At 45.5% G+C, this 22,406-nt stretch overlaps 1 protein-coding gene across 1 annotated transcript in view; it reads right to left on the reverse strand.

Annotated features, from left to right (window-relative positions):
• The window catches only part of LOC124605711 (proton-coupled amino acid transporter-like protein pathetic), a 134,532-nt gene that overhangs the window by 16,839 nt on the left and 95,287 nt on the right, over window positions 1–22,406 (reverse strand). Inside the window, exons 5-7 of the mRNA XM_047137585.1 lie at window positions 22,097–22,218; window positions 14,468–14,552; window positions 1,068–1,355 (exon numbers count right to left, since the gene is read on the reverse strand). Of these exons, the coding sequence (XP_046993541.1) occupies window positions 1,068–1,355; window positions 14,468–14,552; window positions 22,097–22,218 (495 nt within the window). The remainder of the gene's footprint in view (window positions 1–1,067; window positions 1,356–14,467; window positions 14,553–22,096; window positions 22,219–22,406) is intronic.

Below are 22,406 nucleotides of genomic sequence, written 5' to 3' on the forward strand. Positions count from 1 at the left end.
GTACAGAAACCAGATGGCAGTTATAAGAGTCGAGGGGGATGAAAGGGAAGCAGTGGTTGGGAAAGGAGTGAGACAGGGTTGTAGCCTCTCCCCGATGTTATTCAATCTGTATATTGAGCAAGCAGTAAAGGAAACAAAAGAAAAATTCGGAGTAGGTATTAAAATCCATGCAGAAGAAATAAAAACTTTGAGGTTCGCCGATGACATTGTAATTCTGTCAGAGACAGCAAAGGACTTGGAAGAGCAGTTGAACGGAATGGACAGTGTCTTGAAAGGAGGATATATGATGAACATCAACAAAAGCAAAACGAGGATAATGGAATGTAGTCAAATTAAATCGGGTGATGCTGAGGGAATTAGATTAGGAAATGAGACACTTAAAGTAGTAAAGGAGTTTTGCTATTTAGGGAGTAAAATAACTGATGATGGTCGAAGTAGAGAGGATATAAAATGTAGACTGGCAATGGCAAGGAAATCGTTTCTGAAAAAGAGAAATTTGTTAACATCGAGTATAGATTTAAGTGTCAGGAAGTCGTTTCTGAAAGTATTTGTATGGAGTGTAGCCATGTATGGAAGTGAAACATGGACGATAACTAGTATGGACAAGAAGAGAATAGAAGCTTTCGAAATGTGGTGCTGCAGAAGAATGCTGAAGATAAGGTGGGTAGATCACATAACTAATGAGGAGGTATTGAATAGGATTGGGGAGAAGAGAAGTTTGTGGCACAACTTGACTAGAAGAAGGGATCGGTTGGTAGGACATGTTTTGAGGCATCAAGGGATCACAAATTTAGCATTGGAGGGCAGCGTGGAGGGTAAAAATCGTAGAGGGAGACCAAGAGATGAATACACTAAGCAGATTCAGAAGGATGTAGGTTGCAGTAGGTACTGGGAGATGAAGAAGCTTGCACAGGATAGAGTAGCATGGAGAGCTGCATCAAACCAGTCTCAGGACTGAAGACCACAACAACAACAAACATATTTGCCCAATGAATATTCGTTTATCATCCACATTTCTTCTTGGTGTAGCAATTTTAATGGCCAGTAGTGTAGGGTCGAACACTCACCGCGCCAACGCCCTCCATGGCGTAGATGGTGGTGGTGAGGAAGACCGGTAGGGCGGTGACTGAGGAGGGCAGCAGGCGGCGGTCCTCCAGCGGAGGCAGGTCGACGAACATGTAGTACAGGGTGACCGCGAGCCCAGTCGCGATGCACAGGTTGGCCAGCATCGAGAAGGGCACCAGGGTCTCGAGGTGCCGCAGCTGGCCCTTCGCAAGCAGCAGAGGCGCCAGCATCACTGTGTAGATCCGGATGTCGAAGCGCGTCGCCTCAGACGTCGAATGGTAGTCTCCGATCTGTACAATTACACACATACACACTGAAAACGGCGTGCGGTACCGGGAACCGAACCTGGAAGCTTTGCCTTTCGCGGGCAAGTTCTCTACCGACTTAGCTACGCATTTTCCGTCAGGACCTTTCCTCCTGCTTCCAGGTTTACATTGCAGAAGTTACACAAGAAAGGATACTGTAGAGAAGAGACTTAGCCACAGCCTAGAGGAGAGTTTCCACAAAGAACTTCCTCTCTGTAAACGTGTAACATAACAACACAATTTCTTATGTCTCATATCTCTGATATTATACACTGCTTGCCAAGAAATGTGAAGCACCCAGGAAGGGCAAGGAAATGAAATGAAACTTCATGGGTTGAGAGGGTATGTGGTGTTATTTCAGTGATTACAATATCGAGGCAACTTTGCAAACAATTTGGCAATATGAGTCGCCTTACTAGTATGTCTTGGCATCCCCTATGACCTGGCAACATGCTTTGATTCGTTTGGGAATGGTGAGGTGGTAGAGAGCTGGTTGGGGAGCTAAAACGTACTGGAACCACAAAACAAAGTATATTTTAGCGACAGTTTATTAAATAAGAAACAAAACCTTTGCAATTGGAGAAATACGCTAAGAATAAAATGATAGGAATTCTGAAGTTCAAAAACTTGTAGTGATAAAAGCGTAACAAGTCAGAAAAGAAGTTGGTCATGTCTGAAGAATACTGACGCACTGAGTGTTCCGTATAAACTTAATTGTCTGTATAGGCAGTCATCCATTCTGCGAATAGAGACTCTCGACGACTTTTGCTAGTTATCTACATTCATACAGGCAAGATATCAGCCCCAGAGACCCCAAGACTTTCGATAATGTTTTAACTTCAAGTTTGAAGTCAGATAACAAATAACACAAGACTTTTTCGCGTGATATAGTTACAAACTCTCAATTTTCTGATTTTTTTCCCCCTTACTTTTGCTGTGAAATATTACATCTTGCCAAATTTCATTATTCTACGTCAGCGGGAAGTACTCTACACGTTTGAATTCACGAGTATCGAAGTATATAACATAAATGGCCTTATCGTATAGTACTACCAAGAGAGTACACACCTTAGCACGCGATATAAATTTCAAATTTATACGTCTGATTGATTCCTGAGTAAAAGGAGTCTCGACAGGTGGAAGGACAGGCAGATATCTGATAACAAATAACAGAAGAAATACACTATGTGATCAAAAGCATCGGGACACCTGCCTGAAAATGACTTACAAGTTCGTGGAGCCTTCCATCGATAATGCTGAAGTTCAGTGGAGGGTTCGTCCATCCTTAGCAGGCATACGTTCAGACAGCTGCTAAAATGGAAAACGTATGTTTCTTGGCGTGTCCGTATACTTTTGATCACATAATGTATTTTTTTAGTGAGACGTAACTGCAAATTAACAATTTTTGGATATCTTCTTTTTTGGTGTGCTGTGAAACTTTTCTTCTTGAGGTATTTCTTGATACCAGCTTAACGATAAGAAATCTGTAGGCTTTGATGACTCAACTAGGGAGTATCGAAATATGTAACAAATGGCCATATCTTGATTGCTTTGACATAAAAGCTTCACATTTCTGGACTGTCAAGCAACCGTAATCTTACTATTTGACATAAATTTCGACTTGATATCTCTTCCTATTGCTGTGGAAAACGGTTCTTAACAGTCAGACAGAGAGACGGGCAACAAAATGATACTATAAGGATTTCGTTTTCACTGATCGAAGTACAGAACTCAGAAAACGGCTTAGCACAAAATGAAAAGTGTCTCCCCCAGTCGCAATACGAATGAGTTTTAAATCAAGCTCAATTAAACCACATTCACTCAAGAGCGGCTGTTAAATACGAGTAGTTTGATAAATTTAGCAAATTCCAATCGACTTAGGGCTCAGTTAAAGGTATGTTTCATTGGTAAGCCAAGAAATCTTAAGTTACAAGTAGGTATGGTGCAACACAATTCACTAGTGGTAACAAGTTAATGGTGCAAGGCAAATCCAAAATTATTCTTAGCAACTTCACTAATGGCTTATCTCAAAGAAGTAAGTGGTAGCAGTAAGAAGGTCAACAGTCCCAGATTAGTAACTTAAATACTAAAACTAAAAGTGTAGCCAGAACAAATTCTTAAACTTCTCTTACAAGAAATTTTAATAGTTTCGCAAAATGTAGACACATACTAAATTAACGACCAGCAGCCATGTAAGCAAAATTCACAATCGGTGAAGAAGTCTTATGTGTTCTGTGCTGACGTGAGCTGTCGCCAGCACACCAGTCGGCAGAGATGTAGCGCGAAGATCGGAAGCAGGCGCTGGATCGAGCGCGCCTATCGCGAGAGAGGCCAGAGACACACCTGCAAACAACACACCACCAACGCCTTCTCGGCAGCCTGTATTTCGGCCGCCGCCGCTGACTGGAGGGTCTGACTGACTCACTCTTTCTGTTTGGCGTCTGTCAGTTCACTCGCAGATCGGGATCAGGTCACATCTCATGTTATGACAGTACATAGCGACTAGTTCAGTGCTTATATCGGGGTTATCAGTGAGACTACAGATTTTAATAGCAAAATTACCGATATTGTCTGCAAATGACTATTAAGGATGAGATAATACCATGACCATGGACTCTATTCAAGTTAAGTAGGAGCTTCATGTAAATAAAGAATCGTATTAATCCACATGTGCCTTTGTATTGTAGAAAGAGGATACTGCCTACCCATAACAACATCAACTCCCCTGCTTCGTTGCGGTAGAAGACTCTACACTGTTGACGCGGATTCTACGATTTCCCCAAAAATATAGTGAAAAATAAAGTAAGTCCACAACTATACGGGGTGTTACAAAAAAGTACGGCCAAACTTTCAGGAAACATTCCTCACAGACAAATAAAGAAAAGATGTTATGTGGACGTGTGTGCGGAAACGCTTAATTTCCATGTTATAGCTCATTTTAGCTTCGTCAGTATGTACTGTACTTCCTCGATTCACCGCCAGTTGGCCCAATTGAAGGAACGTAATGTTGACTTCGGTGCTTGTGTTGACATGCGGCTCATTGTTCTACAGTACTAGTATCAAGCACATCAGTACGTAGCATCAACAGGTTAGTGTTCATCACGAACGTGGTTTTGCAGTAAGTTCAATGTTTACAAATGCGGAGTTGGCGATGTATAGATTAGCACGGAGCAATAGCCGTGGCGCGGTACGTTTGTATCGAGACAGATTTCCGGAACGAAGGTGTACCGACAGGAAGACGTTCGAAGCAATTGATCGGCGTCTTAGGGAGCACGAACATTCCAGCCTATGACTCGCGACTGGGGAAGACCTAGAACGACGAGGACACCTGCAATGGACGAGGCAATTCTTCGTGCAGTTGACGATAACCCTAATGTCAGCGTCAGAGAAGTTGCTGCTGTACAAGGTAACGTTGACCACGTTACTGTGTGGAGAGTGCTACGGGAGAACCAGTTGTTTCCGTACCATGTACAGCGTGTGCAGGCACTATCGGCAGCTGATTGGCCTCCACGGGTACACTTCTGCGAATGGTTCATCCAACAACGTGTCAATCCTCATTTCAGTGCAAATGTTCTCTTTACGGATGAGGCTTCATTCCAACGTGATCAAATTGTAAATTTTCACAATCAACATGTGTGGGCTGGCGAGAATCCGCACGCAATTGTGCAATCACGTCATAAACACAGATTTTCTGTGAACATTTGGACATTTGTTGGTGGTGTCTTGATTGGGCCCCATGTTCTTCCACCTACGCTCAATGGAGCACGTTATCATGATTTCATACGGGATACTCTACCTGCGCTGCTGGAACATGTACGACACAACATGTGGTTGATGCACGATGGAGCTCCTGCACATTTCAGTCGAAGTGTTCATTCGCTTCTCAACAATAGATTCGGTGACCGATGGATTGGTAGAGGCGGACCAATTCCACGGCCTCCACTCTCTCCTAACCTCAACCCTCTTGACTTTCATTTATGGGGGCATTTGAAAGCTCTTGTCTACGCAACCCCGGTACCAAATGTAGAGACTCTTCGTGCTCGTATTGTGGACGGCTGTGATACAATACGCCATTCTCTAGGGCTGCATCAGCGCATCAGGGATTCCATGCGACGGAGGGTGGATGCATGTATCCTCGCTAACGGAGGACATTTTGAACATTTCCTGTAACAAAGTGTTTGAAGTCACGCTGGTACGTTCTGTTGCTGTGTGTTTCCATTCCATGATTAATGTGATTTGAAGAGAAGTAATAAAATGAGCTCTAACATGGAAAGTAAGCGTTTCCGGACACATGTCCACATAAAATATTTTCTTTCTTTGTGTTTGAGGAATGTTTCCTGAAAGTTTGGCCGTACCTTTTTGTAACACCCTGTATAACATGTTCCTGGGGCACAATGGCCAAGCAAAATAGTAGCCTGCAGTTATAGTAAAGGGCGCCTTAGGCGGCGTTTCTTAGACATACATACAGTTTTAAAGACGCTTTCCAAACAAGCCACTTATGAACTGAATAGTTAGACAAACGCTAAACCAAAGGAACAGCAGACAACGGCAGTAGACACTCAAACAGGCATTGGGGAAGACTCATTGAGCAGCATGACAAAATAAACAGTTAATCAAAATCGAAAGTGAATGGGAAGTAGTATGGATTTAACAAACCCAGATGGCCAGTTGTCGTATCGAAATAGATCTCTTTTTACGAACGTACTGCAAAATACATTGATCCACCAGAACTTCATGACCATCTCCCTAACAGCTGGTATGTCCGCAGTTAGTGCGGATAACAGCGGTGACGTATCCTGGCTTGGAAGCAGCGAGGCCTTGCTAGGTCACTGGAGGGGGTTGGCACCACATCTGCAAACACACATAAGTCACCTAATTACTGTAAATTCTGGGGAGGGAGGCGATGAGCTCTGACATCACGATCAGTCATATCCCAGATGTGTTCGATCGGGTCCAGATCTGGCGAGTGGGGGGACGAGCACATCAATTGGAACTCGCCACTAAGATCCTCGAATCTCTTCATCACACTCCTGGTCTTGTACCATGGCACATTATCTTGCTGAAAAATGCCGCTGCCCTCAGGAAACATGATCGTCATGAAGGGGTGTACATGGTCTGCAACCAGTGTACAATACTCCTTGGTCGTCATGGTGCCTCGCACGAGTTCCACTGGACCCATGGATGCCCATGTGAATGTTCCCCAGAGCATAGTGGAGCAGCCACCAGCTTGTGTCCATCCCGCAGTGCAGGTGTCAAGGAGCTGTTCCCTTGAGGACGACGGATTCGCCCCCTCCCATCGGCGTGATGAAGAAGGTATCGGGATTCAACAGACCATGCAGCGTTATGACACTGCACTAACGTCCTGTGACGATAGTCACGTGCCCCTTTCTGTCGTAGTTGGCTATGTCATGGTGTTAACATTGGCCCACGAATTGCTCGTCGGCCACGGAGGCACATCATTAAGACCGTTCGATGCACTGTGTGTTCTGACACACTTGTGGTCTGCCAAGCATTGGAGGCTGATGTTAGTTCCGCCACAGTTCATTGCCTGGCCTCTTTTACCAGCCTGCCCAGCCTAAGACGACCAACATCTGTAACGGACGGTGGCCGCCCAACCTCACGACGTCTGGTCGTGGTTTGACCTTAGTTCCGCCAAGTGTTGAAGACATTCACCACAGCACACATCCCACGCACTACAGCTAGTGCACTTTCCGAAGTGCTCGTGCCGAGCGTCCGACCCATCACAATCTGCCCTCGGTCAAACACAGACATATCGTGCGCCTTCCCCATTCTACGCACGGACATTGCGTTCACTGATACTACATGCACCGTGTGTGTGTCTGACTAGCAGGTCATTCCTGGCCAATAGACGCACCTATCGCCTTCAAATGGTTCAAATGGCTCTGAGCACTATGGGACTCAACTGCTGAGGTTATTAGTCCCCTAGAACCCAGAACTAGTTAAACCTAACTAACCTAAGGACATCACAAACATCCATGCCCGAGGCAGGATTCGAACCTGCGACCGTAGCGGTCTTGCGGTTCCAGACTGCAGCGCCTTTAACCGCACGGCCACTTCGGCCGGCACCTATCGCCTTGACGGGTTTATATCGATAACAGGTCGACGGTCATAATGTCCTGGCTGATCAGTGTATCATTGGTGAGTGTACAGTGAGATCCCTGACAACAAAGCATTAAGCACATATAGCACTGAAGCGCCAAAGAAACAGGTGTAGGCATGCGTATTCAAATACAGAGATATGTAAACAGGGAGAATAAAGCGCTGCGGTGAGCAACGCCTATATAAGACAACTAGTGTCTGGCACAGTTGATAGATAGGTTACCGCTGCCACGATGGCAGGTTATCAAGACTGAAGTGAGTTTGAACGTGGTGTTATAGTCGGAGCACGAGCGATGGGACGGAGCATCTCGGAAATAGAGATGAAGTGGAGATTTTCCGGTACGATCGTTTCACTAGTGTACCGTGAAAATCAGGAATCCCCTAAAACTCAGATCGCCCATCACACTGCAGCTGGAAAAAGATCCTACAAGAACGGGACCCACGACGACTGAAGAGAGTCGTTAATCGTGATGGAAGTGAGACCCTTCCGCAAAATGCTGCAGATTTCAACGCTGGGCCATCAAAAGTGTCAGCGTGCCAACCATTCAACCAAACATCATCTATACCGACTTTCGGAGCCAAAGGGCCACTCGTGTACCCTTGATGACTGCACGACACAAAGCTTTACGCCTCGCCTGGCCCGTCAACACCGACATTGGACTTTTGATGACTGGAAAGATGTTGCCTGGTCAGTCGAGTCTCATTTAAAATTGTATCGTTCGGATGGACGTGTACGGGTATGGAGACAACCTCATGAATCCATATACCCTACATATCAGCAGAGGACTGCTCAAACAGTCGGAGGCTCTGTAATGGTCTGGGGCATGTTCAGTTGGAATGATACAGGATCCATGATAGTTGTAGATACGACTCTGACAGGTGGCACTAACGTAAGCATCCTGTCTGAGCACCTAAATTCATTCATGTTCATTGTGCATTTCAGAATTTGTACAGAGTAGCTACAGGAACACTCTTCTGAAGTTAAGCAATTCCGCTGGCTACCTGACTGCCCAGACATGAACATTACTGAGCACATGTGGAATGCCTTGCAACGTGCTATTCAGAAGAGATCTCCACCCCTCGTACTCTCACTAATTTATGGACAGCCCTGCAGGATTCATGATACCAGTTCCCTGGAAAATGGACAGTCGAGTCCATGCCACGTCGTGTTGCGGCACTTCTGCGTGCTGGCGATGGCCCTATACGATATTTGGCAGGTGTACCAGTTTCTTCGGCTCTTTAGTGAGGAATTAAACACTACACAGTTTTAGAAGCAAAGCGTAAAATAAATTTAACAATCACTGAAAGTTCTACCAAAACATATTGATTAAAGACTATTTTCACAAAACGGAATGAAACCTTGTAGTCAACGAAGGCAGGATTCGGTTACGATTGTGGACGGGGCCGTAATCAGTTACTATTTGTTACCTTTTGCAAATTACACACATTTATTTTAAAACGATAATTCCAGACTCAGAAATAAGTAAAGGTATCACACGTTATTAATGAAAGAATAAACAACTGTGTAATTAGTGGTGCTTTCAGTGCGTTACAATTTACCAAATGAGCATAAAATACAGACACAGCAAATAATGTTTTAAAAACAAGCTAATGTGATCCCAATTAGAATCTTAAGGCAAGTAACCACAATCACAGCTGAATGCTTTTAACGCCAAGAACTGCAATTATAAAAAAAATTAACAGACACTACAAAGCAGCAATGCAATAGTAAAGGTTAATTTAAAAAGACAGGCAACTGATCACCAAACAGGTGAGATAAAATGATGGTAAACTTGGTAGCATCATCATTTACACCTGCTGTAACGCCAGGAATGGCAATATATAAAAAATATTAGAAACATACAATAAAAAAAATACAATAATAAAACACAAGGGCCAGTCACAGACGGTGGACCAGGAATCGACTTCTGAGTAGGTCCCGCAAAAAAACAATTTCGCGAGCGAAAAGATAGGAAGCCAAGAGTTTCATTCACTTCGCAAGATGGTAACTCAGACTGGTGGCAGTCTGACGAGAGACTAATGATAATCTTGCTGAGGCTACCTGACGTCCCATAAACCAAATGCGAAGATGTAAAAATACTCCTAAGCCGGAACAAGCAGCCTGGACTCTATCCGCAGAATACTGTGCTTAGAGCGCCCAGAACGAGAAAGGGGCCGGCCGGAGTGGCCGTGCGATTCTAGGCGCTACAGTCTGGAGCCGAGCGACCGCTACGGTTGGGGGTTCGAATCCTGCCCCGGGCGTGGATGTGTGTGATGTCCTTAGGTTAGTTAGGTTTAATTAGTTCTAAGTTCTAGGCGACTGATGACCTCAGAAGTTAAGTCGCATAGTGCTCAGAGCCATTTGAACGAGAAAGGAATCACTACCAACCGAGTAGAAGAATCGTCAACCAACCTACAATCAAGAAAGCTGTCAAAGCTAAACGCCTCACTGGACAGCAGCGGCAAGGTGAGGAAACGTACACTGCTGTTACATACACTAACCCCCACGACAGTAACTGGGGCGTTAGAGACCACGAGGCAGGAAAAATACCGCTGGTTGAACTTAACAGATAGTAACAAACTGAATGCAATAAATAGTAATTAGAAGTCCAGGAAAGCTAATCATATCCGCCTTTGCCAAGCACTCCACTCTCTGCTCTTCACCTCGGCAACATCACTAGCAGCAACACGAATCCAAGTCACTGGAGAATTGCAAGATCTCACAATGATGGACGTTTCCCTACTTGAATCCAAATGCACTCAACTTAAAGCTTGCAGGATCCGGTTTTGCGACGAGGTCGTGCACCCTCGTGACCACAGCCCTTCTATCCGGCAGTCCATGCTTGCCGCCAGCGGTCCCAGCGTGTTTTGGCAATGCGCGTGCCTGTCTCCTCCTGGGTCCCCAAACAAACTGCCTGCAGACACGACCCGGAAGAACAACGACCTCGCCCCAAAGATAGGGCCACAGTTGCTACATATCGATAACCGCCACTGCTGCCACTAGCGGACAGGCAACACTTGCGAAATCAACTGGCGCCAGTCAACACGAGAAGAAGACAAACAACCGCCACCATGTCAGCTAAACGATATGGTCTGGCCTCCAACAGAGGACGGAAACCTACAACAGCACCAACGCGAGCCGCAGCACGACTGACGCAATACACTAGATAACATGTGAGGCAAGCAACTTATAGGTAATCTAAATGGCAGGTCTCTAACAAAATATGAAATGCCTCAAAAACACTGGCAAACATGAGACAAAAGAACAGTGCAGGTAATCTGCATACCAATACAACAGAAAGCACGTCGTACGCACATCACAAGGCAGCCACTCGTCTCAGTAAAGTGGCGAATGGATCAGAAATAGCCACAGTCGATATCAAAACACCACAGAAGACCTTTGTGTCACAACACCCGACCGGAGTAATGACGTAAATATCAAATAGACATGGGAAACAGGATGCTGCAACAGACCACAAATACACTCCTGGATATTGAAATAAGAACACCGTGAATTCATTGTCCCAGGAAGGGGAAACTTTATTGACACATTCCTGGGGTCAGATACATCACATGATCACACTGACAGAACCACAGGCACATAGACACAGGCAACAGAGCATGCACAATGTCGGCACTAGTACAGTGTATATCCACCTTTCGCAGCAATGCAGGCTGCTATTCTCCCATGGAGACGATCGTAGAGATGCTGGATGTAGTCCTGTGGAACGGCTTGCCATGCCATTTCCACCTGGCGCCTCAGTTGGACCAGCGTTCGTGCTGGACGTGCAGACCGCGTGAGACGACGCTTCATCCAGTCCCAAACATGCTCAATGGGGGACAGATCCGGAGATCTTGCTGGCCAGGGTAGTTGACTTACACCTTCTAGAGCACGTTGGGTGGCACGGGATACATGCGGACGTGCATTGTCCTGTTGGAACAACAAGTTCCCTTGTCGGTCTAGGAATGGTAGAACGATGGGTTCGATGACGGTTTGGATGTACCGTGCACTATTCAGTGTCCCCTCGACGATCACCAGTGGTGTACGGCCAGTGTAGGAGATCGCTCCCCACACCATGATGCCGGGTGTTGGCCCTGTGTGCCTCGGTCGTATGCAGTCCTGATTGTGGCGCTCACCTGCATGGCGCCAAACACGCATACGACCATCATTGGCACCAAGGCAGAAGCGACTCTCATCGCTGAAGACGACACGTCTCCATTCGTCCCTCCATTCACGCCTGTCGCGACACCACTGGAGGCGGGCTGCACGATGTCGGGGCGTGAGCGGAAGACGGCCTAACGGTGTGCGGGACCGTAGCCCAGCTTCATGGAGACGGTTGCGAATGGTCCTCGCCGATACCCCAGGAGCAACAGTGTCCCTAATTTGCTGGGAAGTGGCGGTGCGGTCCCCTACGGCACTGCGTAGGATCCTACGGTCTTGGCGTGCATCCGTGCGTCGCTGCGGTCCGGTCCCAGGTCGACGGGCACGTGCATCTTCCGCCGACCACTGGCGACAACATCGATGTACTGTGGAGACCTCACGCCCCACGTGTTGAGCAATTCGGCGATACGTCCACCCGGCCTCCCGCATGCCCACTATACGCCCTCGCTCAAAGTCCGTCAACTGCACATACGGTTCACGTCCACGCTGTCGCGGCATGCTACCAGTGTTAAAGACTGCGATGGAGCTCCGTATGCCACGGCAAACTGGCTGACACTGACGGCGGCGGTGCACAAATGCTGCGCAGCTAGCGCCATTCGACGGCCAACACCGCGGGTCCTGGTGTGTCCGCTGTACCGTGCGTGTGATCATTGCTTGTACAGCCCTCTCGCAGTGTTCGGAGCAAGTATGGTGGGTCTGACACACCGGTGTCAATGTGTTCTTTTTTCCATTGCCAGGAGTGTATTAGGCGACAGCCATGTTCAAAGTAGGCGTTGTGACGTCGCTAACACTGCCATGGTGAGGCTGCCGCCTTCCAGCAATGTTCGACCAACGTCGAGCGCCCACACTTCCCCAGTCAACACGGACCTCCAACTGCCACTGCTGCGGGCTGGTCCGCCCTACAGCCAGCTGAGAAAGGGCTTGTCTCCCGTCCACTGCTATTGACTCGTGCACTCTTGCTGCGAAGAGTCCATCGGTCTCCCAGCAACGGGCCAGACGCATGACTACAGTAGAGACTATCAGTACTAGTCCTAAAGCCACTATTTCTTCTCCTGAGAGACGCTTGCCCACAGTTGTTGTAATCGTTCGTTGATATCCTGGACTGGGACGGAGCTGACGTCTGACTTTCTACTGGCCGTAGATCTTGGGATCCTTCTAGCCACATGATTACCACAACATTACGCAAATAGTTCATAGAGACGCGTGCTACGTGTGGAGGAGCATTGTCCTATTGAAAAGTGGCACCACGAAACTGTTGCATGAGAGGTGACACATCACGGCACGGGATTTTTGGTACTGCTGTGCCATCAGCCTTCTGCCAGTTACTACTAGCTGTGACCCGAAGCCATATCGCTGGCTCTCCACACTATGACGACAAGAGTAACGCTGCTGCGTCTCTCGACGTTGGAACAATGCGCCGTACTCCCGAGGATGGTCTTCGGGGTATATCTACATCGATACTCCACAAATCATATTTAAGTGTCTGGCAGAGGGTTCATCGAACCACCTTCACAATTCTCTATTATTCTAATCTCGTATAGCGCGCGGAGAGAACGAACAACTATGTCTTTCTGTACGAACTCTGATTTCCCTTATTTTACCATGGTGATCGTTTCTCCCTATGTAGATCGGCGTCAACAAAATATTTCGCATTCGGAGGAGAATGTTAGTGATTGTAACTTCGTGAGAAGATTGTTCCGTGGCGAAAAACGCCTTTTTTTTAATGACGTCCTTCCCAAATCCTGTACTACTTCAGTGACACCCTCTCCCCTATTTCCCGATAATACAAAACGAGCTGCCCTTCTTTGAACTTCTTCTATGTACTCCGGAAATCCTATCTGGTAACTATCCCACCCCGCGTAGCAGTATTCTAAAAGAGGACGGACAAGCGTAGTGTAAGCAGCCTCCATAGTTTGCCTTTCTCGAGCCAGTACTGTACTGGCGAAACCAAAGTTGTGAGACTGTGTCGTGAGTCGTGCTTGGGTAGTTCAGTGCATAGATCACTTTCCCGCGTAAGACAGAAGTCCCCAGTTCGAGTCTCCGTCCGGCACACAGCTTTAAATCTGCCAGCAAGTTTAAAATTAGCGCACAATCCGCTGCAGAGTGAAAATTCAATCTGGAAACAATGTCTAAGGTTGTGACTAAGTCATGTAACCACCTTATCACTTTTTCAAGTAGTGGAGGAGACCTGCCGTGAAGTCTGGAAACCAGAACTACAAGCACTGTCAAAGGCAAGGCTGTGATGGCAGGTCGCAATTTGTGCTCGGATATCTCAGTTGCTGAAGCATTTTGTAGTGAGAGGAAAAGATGCCGGATTCGAGTCCTTTACTGGCACACACAGTTTCATTCTGCCACAAATTTTCAAATCTGTGCACAAACCACAGCATAGCGAAAATTGGTTTTGGAAATACATATACACAATACATATACACTTTTCCATAAAATCTACGGTGGCTGTCGATACCTAAATCACCAGAGAGCACTTGAATTGTAGCAGTTGCTTCGCCAAATAGATCAGTACAAAATATTAGGAAAGGTATTTGGCAAGGTCCGTTAGGAGTCTTTTTAGTGTGAAAAGCAGTGCAAATCTCTTACTCGCACTAGAAACTATTGGCGAGGAAGTGGCTCAGTTCGCCTGATAGCCGTGTCCCATCGACGAACGACCCAGGAACATACGGGAAAAATATACTGGTAGAGTAAATACTCTCCGCCCCTCACCGCTACGGCGGGTCGGAGAATACAGCCGGCAAACACATCCCATTCCCAAGGCTGGATTTTCTCGCAGGCGATCGAGTGTTGGCAAGCAGATACTCACCTGCTTGAGTGTGGCAGCGATGAAGATGGTGAAGATGGTGATGCCGCTGTAGTACGTGGCCACCAGCCCAGCGTTCACAAACCACCTGCAAAAGCAACGCAGCCGCTCTCACTAACCAACTGCCACTGTGCACTGGCACCCACCGCAAAGCAAATCACAGCTTACTGAATCAGATACTGCGCTTACATGCGTACTATAGGGTGGGACAAATAATAGTGGCCCGGAGTACGGATTTCCGGGATAATAAGAAACACGGCAAAGGAAAGAAAATACAGTGCTAACATAACTATAGCAGATGTTTGAAGTTACCACCATTCATCTCTTGCCACTTTTACACCCTGGTCAACGAGTCGCTGAAGGCGGATAGATTCTGTACTGCTGGAATTGCTGGAACTTCAGCCTAAACGTTCTGCTGCAGTTCTTGAAGACTACTAGTGTTTTTGCGATACACCTTGGACTTGAGGGCTGCCCACACAAAGTGGCATATCAGGTGACAAGTGTGACCACCCAGGGCAGCGACCAGACTGACCCAACAACTCTGTCAGGCTTGAAGATTATGTAAATGTACTCCAAGGTTCGGCCGGCTGTATGGGCGGTTGCTCCATCCTGCTGTAAGTAACTGTAGGTCTTTTCCTCCTCCGTTAATGCTGCCACAAGTGGTTTCAAAATGATGGATATGAAACGCTCCGAACCCCCGGGTCACTTTTATTTCCTCCAGTCAGTATATCACGCATCTTCTTTTTAAGCAGGGGATGTACGATGTCTGGCTAAAACATAACCGAACTTCTGTTTTAGCAGACAAAGAGCGTGGGCCTCAAGGTCAATGGGCGTCACTGACATCTCCACTCTCCATTTCCCATTCACCTACCACTGCTAAGTCTGAGTTCAAAATGGTTCAAATGGCTCTGAGGACTATGGGACTTAATTGCTGAGGTCATTAGTCCGCTAGAACTTAGAACTACTTAAACCTAACTAAGGACATCACACACATTCATGCCCGAGGCAGGATTCGAACCTGCGACCGCAGCAGCAGCGCGGTTCCGGACTGAAGCGCCTAGAACAGCTCGGCTACAGCGCTCAGTCTGGGTATGGCCTTCGTTTCTGTCATACCGTGTATCTGCAGCCCGTTGTGTTGAAGGGGGAACGGATGAATGTGAAATTTTAGTGAAACTCGGAATATCCACCACACGGGCCCATTCCCTGTTGAAACAAGTCTACTGTGATGAGTTTCTTTCACACTCTCAAACTTTTGAGTGGTTCAAGCGATTCAAAGTGGGACGAGAAGAGATTAAAGTTGATTCACGGGTAGGGAGACCATCAACATCAACAACGGACGAAAACATTGAAAAATGATAGTTTGTTGAATTGGAGGAGGGGACCAAACACCGATGTCATCGGTCCCATTGGATTAGGGAAGGATGGGGAAGGAAGTCGGCCGTGCCCTTTCAAAGAAACCATTCCGGCATTTACCTGAAGCGATTTAGGTAAATCACGGAAAACCTACATCAGGCTAGGCGGAAGCGGAATTGGACCGTCGTCCTCCCAAATGAGAGTCCAGTTTGCTAATAACTGCGCCACCTCGCTCGGTAAACATTGAAAAAGCGGAGTTTCAACTAGAAAAGACTGTAGGCTATATATTCGCGTGGTTGTCGATATTGTGAGAATCGACTGAGAACCATTTTCACATGAGGAAAGCTTATTCAAAGATGGTCTGAGTGAACCTGATGCCTGAACAAAACGACTCCAAATGAACAGTTGTGCTGGCACAGTGAAATCCGTCAAACAGTATCTTAAATTTTTTGAGAAAGTAATAAGATGTGATGAATCCTGGTTTACCAATATGATCGGGGAAATAAGTGCCGACAAGTTCACAGGAAAAGCCCCAGTTCAACGAAACGGAAGAAGATTCGAATGTCAAAATCAAAATTCAAATCAATTCGATTGTGTTTTTTGACATATGTGGAAATGAAAACGGCAGAAAATCGAACTATAAATGAGGAGTATCATCTTGATGTCGTATCTAAGCTCCGTGAACGAGTAAGAGGAGAGGGAGCAGTGTTATGGAAAAACAACGGTCTGAGACCGTTCAAGCCGTGAAAAATAAGGCTACAGAGATCGTGAAGATGCTTTCAAAAGATAGCTTCCAACTCTGCTTTTAAAAGGGGAAAATTCGATTGAGCGGTGTTAGGACCATAGAGGGGAGTATTTTGAAAGGGATAGTGTAAATGGAGAAGTGAAAATAAAGACTGATATATTCCTAAATCGTTTACTTTTCAGCCAAACCTCGTGTTATAATTAACAGCGAAAACTGACGTAAGTGAAGGCATTCTACAATACATTGGTGTGCAAAACGTATGATGTGTCACTGTCGAGTTACATAGCTCGACGAAACTTGGACCACACACAAAAAGAACTGCTAGAGAATAACACAGAAGGTAACTACCGGAAATAAACATTAAGACGAACAGGAATGACACTTTTATTCAAAGACAGTAATCGCACTGAAGTCACCACGATTTATGACTATCCTCTGAATATTATATCATCTCAACATCTGCAACTAGCTGCTTGCCTTTCCATTTAGAAAGGCACACGCAGTGACACAGAGAGAACATTTAAATAATAATAGTAAAATGTTAAAACTCTAGCTCCCTGTTCTCATATTTCATCTTTGTTGTTACCTTGAATAGGGTTCTGTTCTTTTCCTACTACAAATAAAAGTGAGTGCCTTTGATTTGTTAAAGAACAGCAATATTAAGAAAGAATAATACCATGAGTATTGTTTGTATTGCTTGTTAGAAGTGTGGCTCAAAGTAAACAGAAATGACGCCTCTGTGAGTTAGCTATTTTGTTCCACAGTAGTCAGAGACCATGTTCATTACTACAATTTCACTGGCGTAACAGTAAACTAAATTTAGTTAATGTAAAACTGGAAAAACAACGATTCTAGCTAAAACCATATAAATTTTACATATTTATGTTTCATGCTGTTAATCAGAGTGTTTTTTGTTGCCTTAATTTGTTGTTTATTTATTCATTCAAGTAACTTCCGAATTATTTAAAATAGGAAAATTCAGTGAAATTTATTGTAAAATCGTGGGACAACGCAATTCTTGCTATAATAAAAAGCTCCCAATAGTCAACCATTTCGACAACAGTCATTTACTTTTCATTCAAAATTAATAATTTTGATTTTCATAACGAAACAGTTAACAACGTTCTCTCACTGTTATTTGTGCCGCATTGTACTGATTACCTGAGAGTAAACCTTCTTTTGGCACGTCTTTGCTAAATAAACACGTAATTTTTACTGATCTGCTTATTGACTTTTTAACGACAGGTACTGTTTAATAGGACTGACTACTGTTTAATTTCACAAATTAGTTCATTTGATGTTGCTGGGTGTTATTCTGCATATTGTGGTACCTCTTTCTCCGTTTCGTCTTTGCCGTGTATGAGTGGACTGTTTGCATACTTTATTCAAAAGTTAAGTAAGCAGAGAGAACAGAAAGTTATTTGTAAGAATAACTTATCGCATGCTTTTCCCCACTAATGAGTTATTCGCATCGGAAATCATTGCATTAAAATTTTCTGATACAATTAGCTCACACTATCACGGTCAATGTAGTCGCATAGCCGTCTCCACAAGGAGAAAGCATACACCATCTCTCATTATACAACACATATGACACTGCATGAAAAGCCCACATTACACATATCCACACTCAGTAGATACATTTATAGCGCCGCTCTCATGCACCGTATGGGTAAGAGCCGTTCTGTGCACAGAAAACCCTTTCAGATTAGGTGGGTAAGCAGCGCCACGTTATCTCCCTGACAGTAATAACAAACGACTCGTTCTTTATTTATTGTCAATCTACATTGTATTGTATAAGCTTCACCCTCCTACCAGACGCTATGCAGTCCTTTCTCACGGACGAGGCAAAGAAAGAGAGAAGTCGAAGAAAGCTTTCCGTTACAATAGCTACAAAGACCAGCAGTATACCAGCGTCAGGTTCCAATCTACCGAGAAAAATTTGGTATGGTTTAAGTAGAAACCGAAAAGGTCACGCGAGCGCTAGGGCTACCTACAAGGATATCGTCGGTAGCTCTAAATGTGACAGGCGGTCTAAGGCGCTGCAGTCATGGACTATGTGGCTTGTTCCGGCGGAGGCTCGAGTCCTCCCTCGGGCATGGATGTGTGTGTTTGTCCTTAGGATAATTTAGGTTAAGTAGTGTGTACGCTTAGGGACTGATGACCTTAGCAGTTAAGTCCCATAAGATTTCCCACGCATTTTTCTAAATGTGACTACAAAGCCATAGAGCAGACCAAGCATCACATCATACAACAGTGCTACTCTCGATGCTAGAATAAAGCTGTTAACTGGATATCTACTAGCGATATACACTGAAGCGCTAAAGAAACTGGTATAGGCAAGCGTATTCAAATACAGAGATATGTAAACAGGCAGAATACGGCGCTGCAGTGGGGAACGCATATATAAGACAACAAGTGTCCGGCGCAGTTGTTAGATCGGTTGCTGCTTCTACGGTGGCAGGTTATCAAGATTTAAATGAGTTTGAACGTGGCGTTATAGTCGGCGCACGAACGATGGGACGCAGCATCTCCGAGGCAGCGATGAAGTGGGGACTTTCCCGTATGACCATTTCACGGGTGTACCGTGAATATCAGGAATCCGGTAAAACATCAGATTTCCGACATCGCTGCGCCCGGGAAAAGATCCTGCAAGAACGGCAACAACGACGACTGTAGACAATAGTTAAACGTGACAGAAGCGCTACCCATCCGCAAATTGGTGCAGATTTCAATGCCTTGCCATCAACAACGTCAGTGAGCGAACCGTTCAACGAAACATTATCGATATGGGCTTTCGGAGCCCTTGATGACTGCACGACACAAAGCTTTACACCTCGCCTGGGCTCGTCAACAACGACATTGGACTGTTGATTGGAAACATTCTGCCTGGCCGGAGAGCCTCGTTTAAAATTGTATCGAGCGGATGGACGTGTACGGTTATGGAGACAACTTCATCAATCCATGGACGTTGCAAGTCAGCAGGGGACTGTCCAAGCTGGTGGAGGCTCTGTAATGGTGTGGGACGTGTGAAGTTGGAGTGATATGGGACCCATACTACGTCCGATGGGGGACAGGTACGCAAACATTCTGTCTGATCAAGTGCATCCATTCATGTTCATTGTGCATTCCGACGGACTTGGGCACTGCAGCAGGACAATGCGACACCCCACACGTCCAGAATTGCTACAGAGTGGCTCAAGGAACACTTTTCTTATTTAAACAATTCCGCTGGCCTCCAAAATCCCCAGACATGAACATTACTGAGCATGTAAATTCCCTCCAGCACTACTTCAGATACTAGTGGAGTCCATGCCACGTCGTGTTGCAGCACCTCTACGTGGTCGCGACGCTCCTACATGATATCAAGCAGGTGTACCAGTTTCTTTGGCTCTTCAGTGTATATTTGTGCGTGTTGGATGCTGATGTATTTGTAGAATTTGTGACTTGTAGCTTTTTTGTGAAATACTGTAAACAGAGGCGCAGAAGTCGCTCGTGGGTTGTCTCACAAACGTTTCTTGTTTGTAATTTGTTAATATATTTTTTTATTGTTTTTCAGGACTGTGAGGAACACCATGGAGAAATTGAGTCCGAAACATCGACCGATAGTGATAGAACGTTATTTTGAAAATCAGAGATCCATCATCCTGTCTTAGAGAGCGTAACGCCGGCACTTTAATCTGCGCAACTATCCCCATCAGGCTTCCATTCTCCACCTGGTAGGACGTTTTCGGCGTCATTATTTAGTCTGCGATTGCCTACGAACGAGTAGCCGACGTTCGGTTCGGTCTCTTCAAAAATTTCAACGAGTGAGGGTAACGTTAGTGACAGCGCTGAAAAGCGCAGCCGAAGATGTGCCGTTCAGCTTGGCCCGAACCAAAGGTCACTGCAAATAATTTCTACGACGGAGTATAAATTGTTCGCGAACAAAGAGCAACTGGTGCAGAGAGGTAAACCCGCAGATGCGGAAGCTCGTCTCAGGTATACAGTTATTATCCATGACTTGACGACTGAACAAAGAACAGGTATACGTCAACAAACCAGCAACCATTGACCAGCTCGAAAACAATATACGGGCCAGGATTAGTGAGGAAAAGCTAACAATTCTTCGCAGGCGTATGTACTATGAAGAGCCGCCCTTTACCATTCACAGCCTCACAAAAGACATAATTTTTCAAACGTAGTGTTTTCACATTTTCCGAGAGTGTGCTTCGCATCTTTTTTTCTTTTTTTTCTTGTTTGGTGCCGTCCACTGCGAATTCCTCTCCTGTGCCAACCTTTTCATCTCAGGATAGCACTTGCAACGTACGTTCTCAGGTATTTGCTTGACGTATTCCAATCTCTGTCTTCCTCTACAGTTTTTGCCCTCTACATCTCCCTCTAGTACAATGGAAGCGATTCCCTGATGTCCAAACAGATGCCCTATCACCCTGTCACTTCTTCTTGGCAGTGTCTTCATATATTTCTTTTCTCTCAGATTCTGAGCAGAACCTCCTAATTCTTTACCTCATCAGTCCACCTAATCTTCAACATTTCGCTTTAGCGCCACATCTCAAATGCTTAGATTATCTTCTGTTCCAGTTTTCCCACAGTCCACGTTTCGTTACCGTACAATGCTGTGCTCCAAACGTACATTGTCAGAAATTTCTTCCTTAAGTTAAGGTCTATCTTTGATTACTAATAGAATTCTATCACCCAGCAATGCCTTCTTTGCCAGTGCTAGTCTGCTTTTGATGTCCTCTTTGCTTCGTCCGTCATTGGATATTTTGCTGCCTAGGTAGCAGAATTCCTTAACTTCGTCTACTTCGCGACCACCATCAACCATCATGTTAAGTCTCTCACTGTTCTCATTTCTGCTATTTCTCATTACTTTCGTCTTTCTTCAATTTACACTCAGTCCATATTCTATACTCATCAGACTGTTCATTCCATTCAGTAAATCATATAATACCTCTATACTTTCACTCGGAATAGCAATGTCATCAGCGAATCGTATCACTGATATCCTTTCACCTTGAATTATAATTCCACTCCTGAACCTTTCTTTTATTTCCATCATTGCTTCTTGAATGTACCGACTACATCCTCGTCTTACACCCGTCTTAATCCGAGCACGTTGTTCTTGGATGTCCAGCCTTATTATTCCCTCTTGACCCTTGTACACGTTGTATATAACACGTCTCTCCCTATAACTCACTCCAATTTTTCTCAGAATTTCGTACACCTTGCACCATTTAACATTGTCGAACGCTTTTGCCAGGTCGACAAATCCTATGAAAGTGTCTTTATTTTTCTTTAATCTTGCTTCCATTATCAACTGCAACGTGAGAAGTGCCTCTCTGGTGCATTTACCTTTCCTAAAGCCATACCATGGACAGGAATAATTAAATGCATTTGCGAACAAAGATTTTATGCACTGTTCAAATCTATGCACGACTTCTGCACTTGCAGAGCTTAGTTTATTGTGAATAATAATAGGAGTATCTATTCCGTGTGAAAGGCAGACCTGCCACAAATCTTCTGGCTAGACTCACCTGGCTACTGGAGCGAGCGGCCGCAGGCGGTCTGGCCCTGACGTGAAGGCGGCAGCAGCCGTGGAAGGGTAGTCCAGAGAAGGGAGCTTCAGCCGCCGGCACAGCCGCTGTGAGCTCTCCACCTGCACAGCACCAGCCACAGTAGTCAAGCCGAGGCACACGAAGCAGCGTGGCTGAGTGAGGCGCATACACAGTGTGGGTGAAACTAAAACTGGCACGGAAAAAGAAAATGTGCGATGCACCTTAAGGTAGGCTACCCAACTCACACCACTCGCTTTAGGGTTCTATGATGTAAGATGGGTTGTCTATC

Source organism: Schistocerca americana, chromosome 3, assembly GCF_021461395.2.
Source record: "Schistocerca americana isolate TAMUIC-IGC-003095 chromosome 3, iqSchAmer2.1, whole genome shotgun sequence".
Classification (NCBI taxonomy): Eukaryota; Metazoa; Arthropoda; class Insecta; order Orthoptera; family Acrididae; genus Schistocerca; species Schistocerca americana.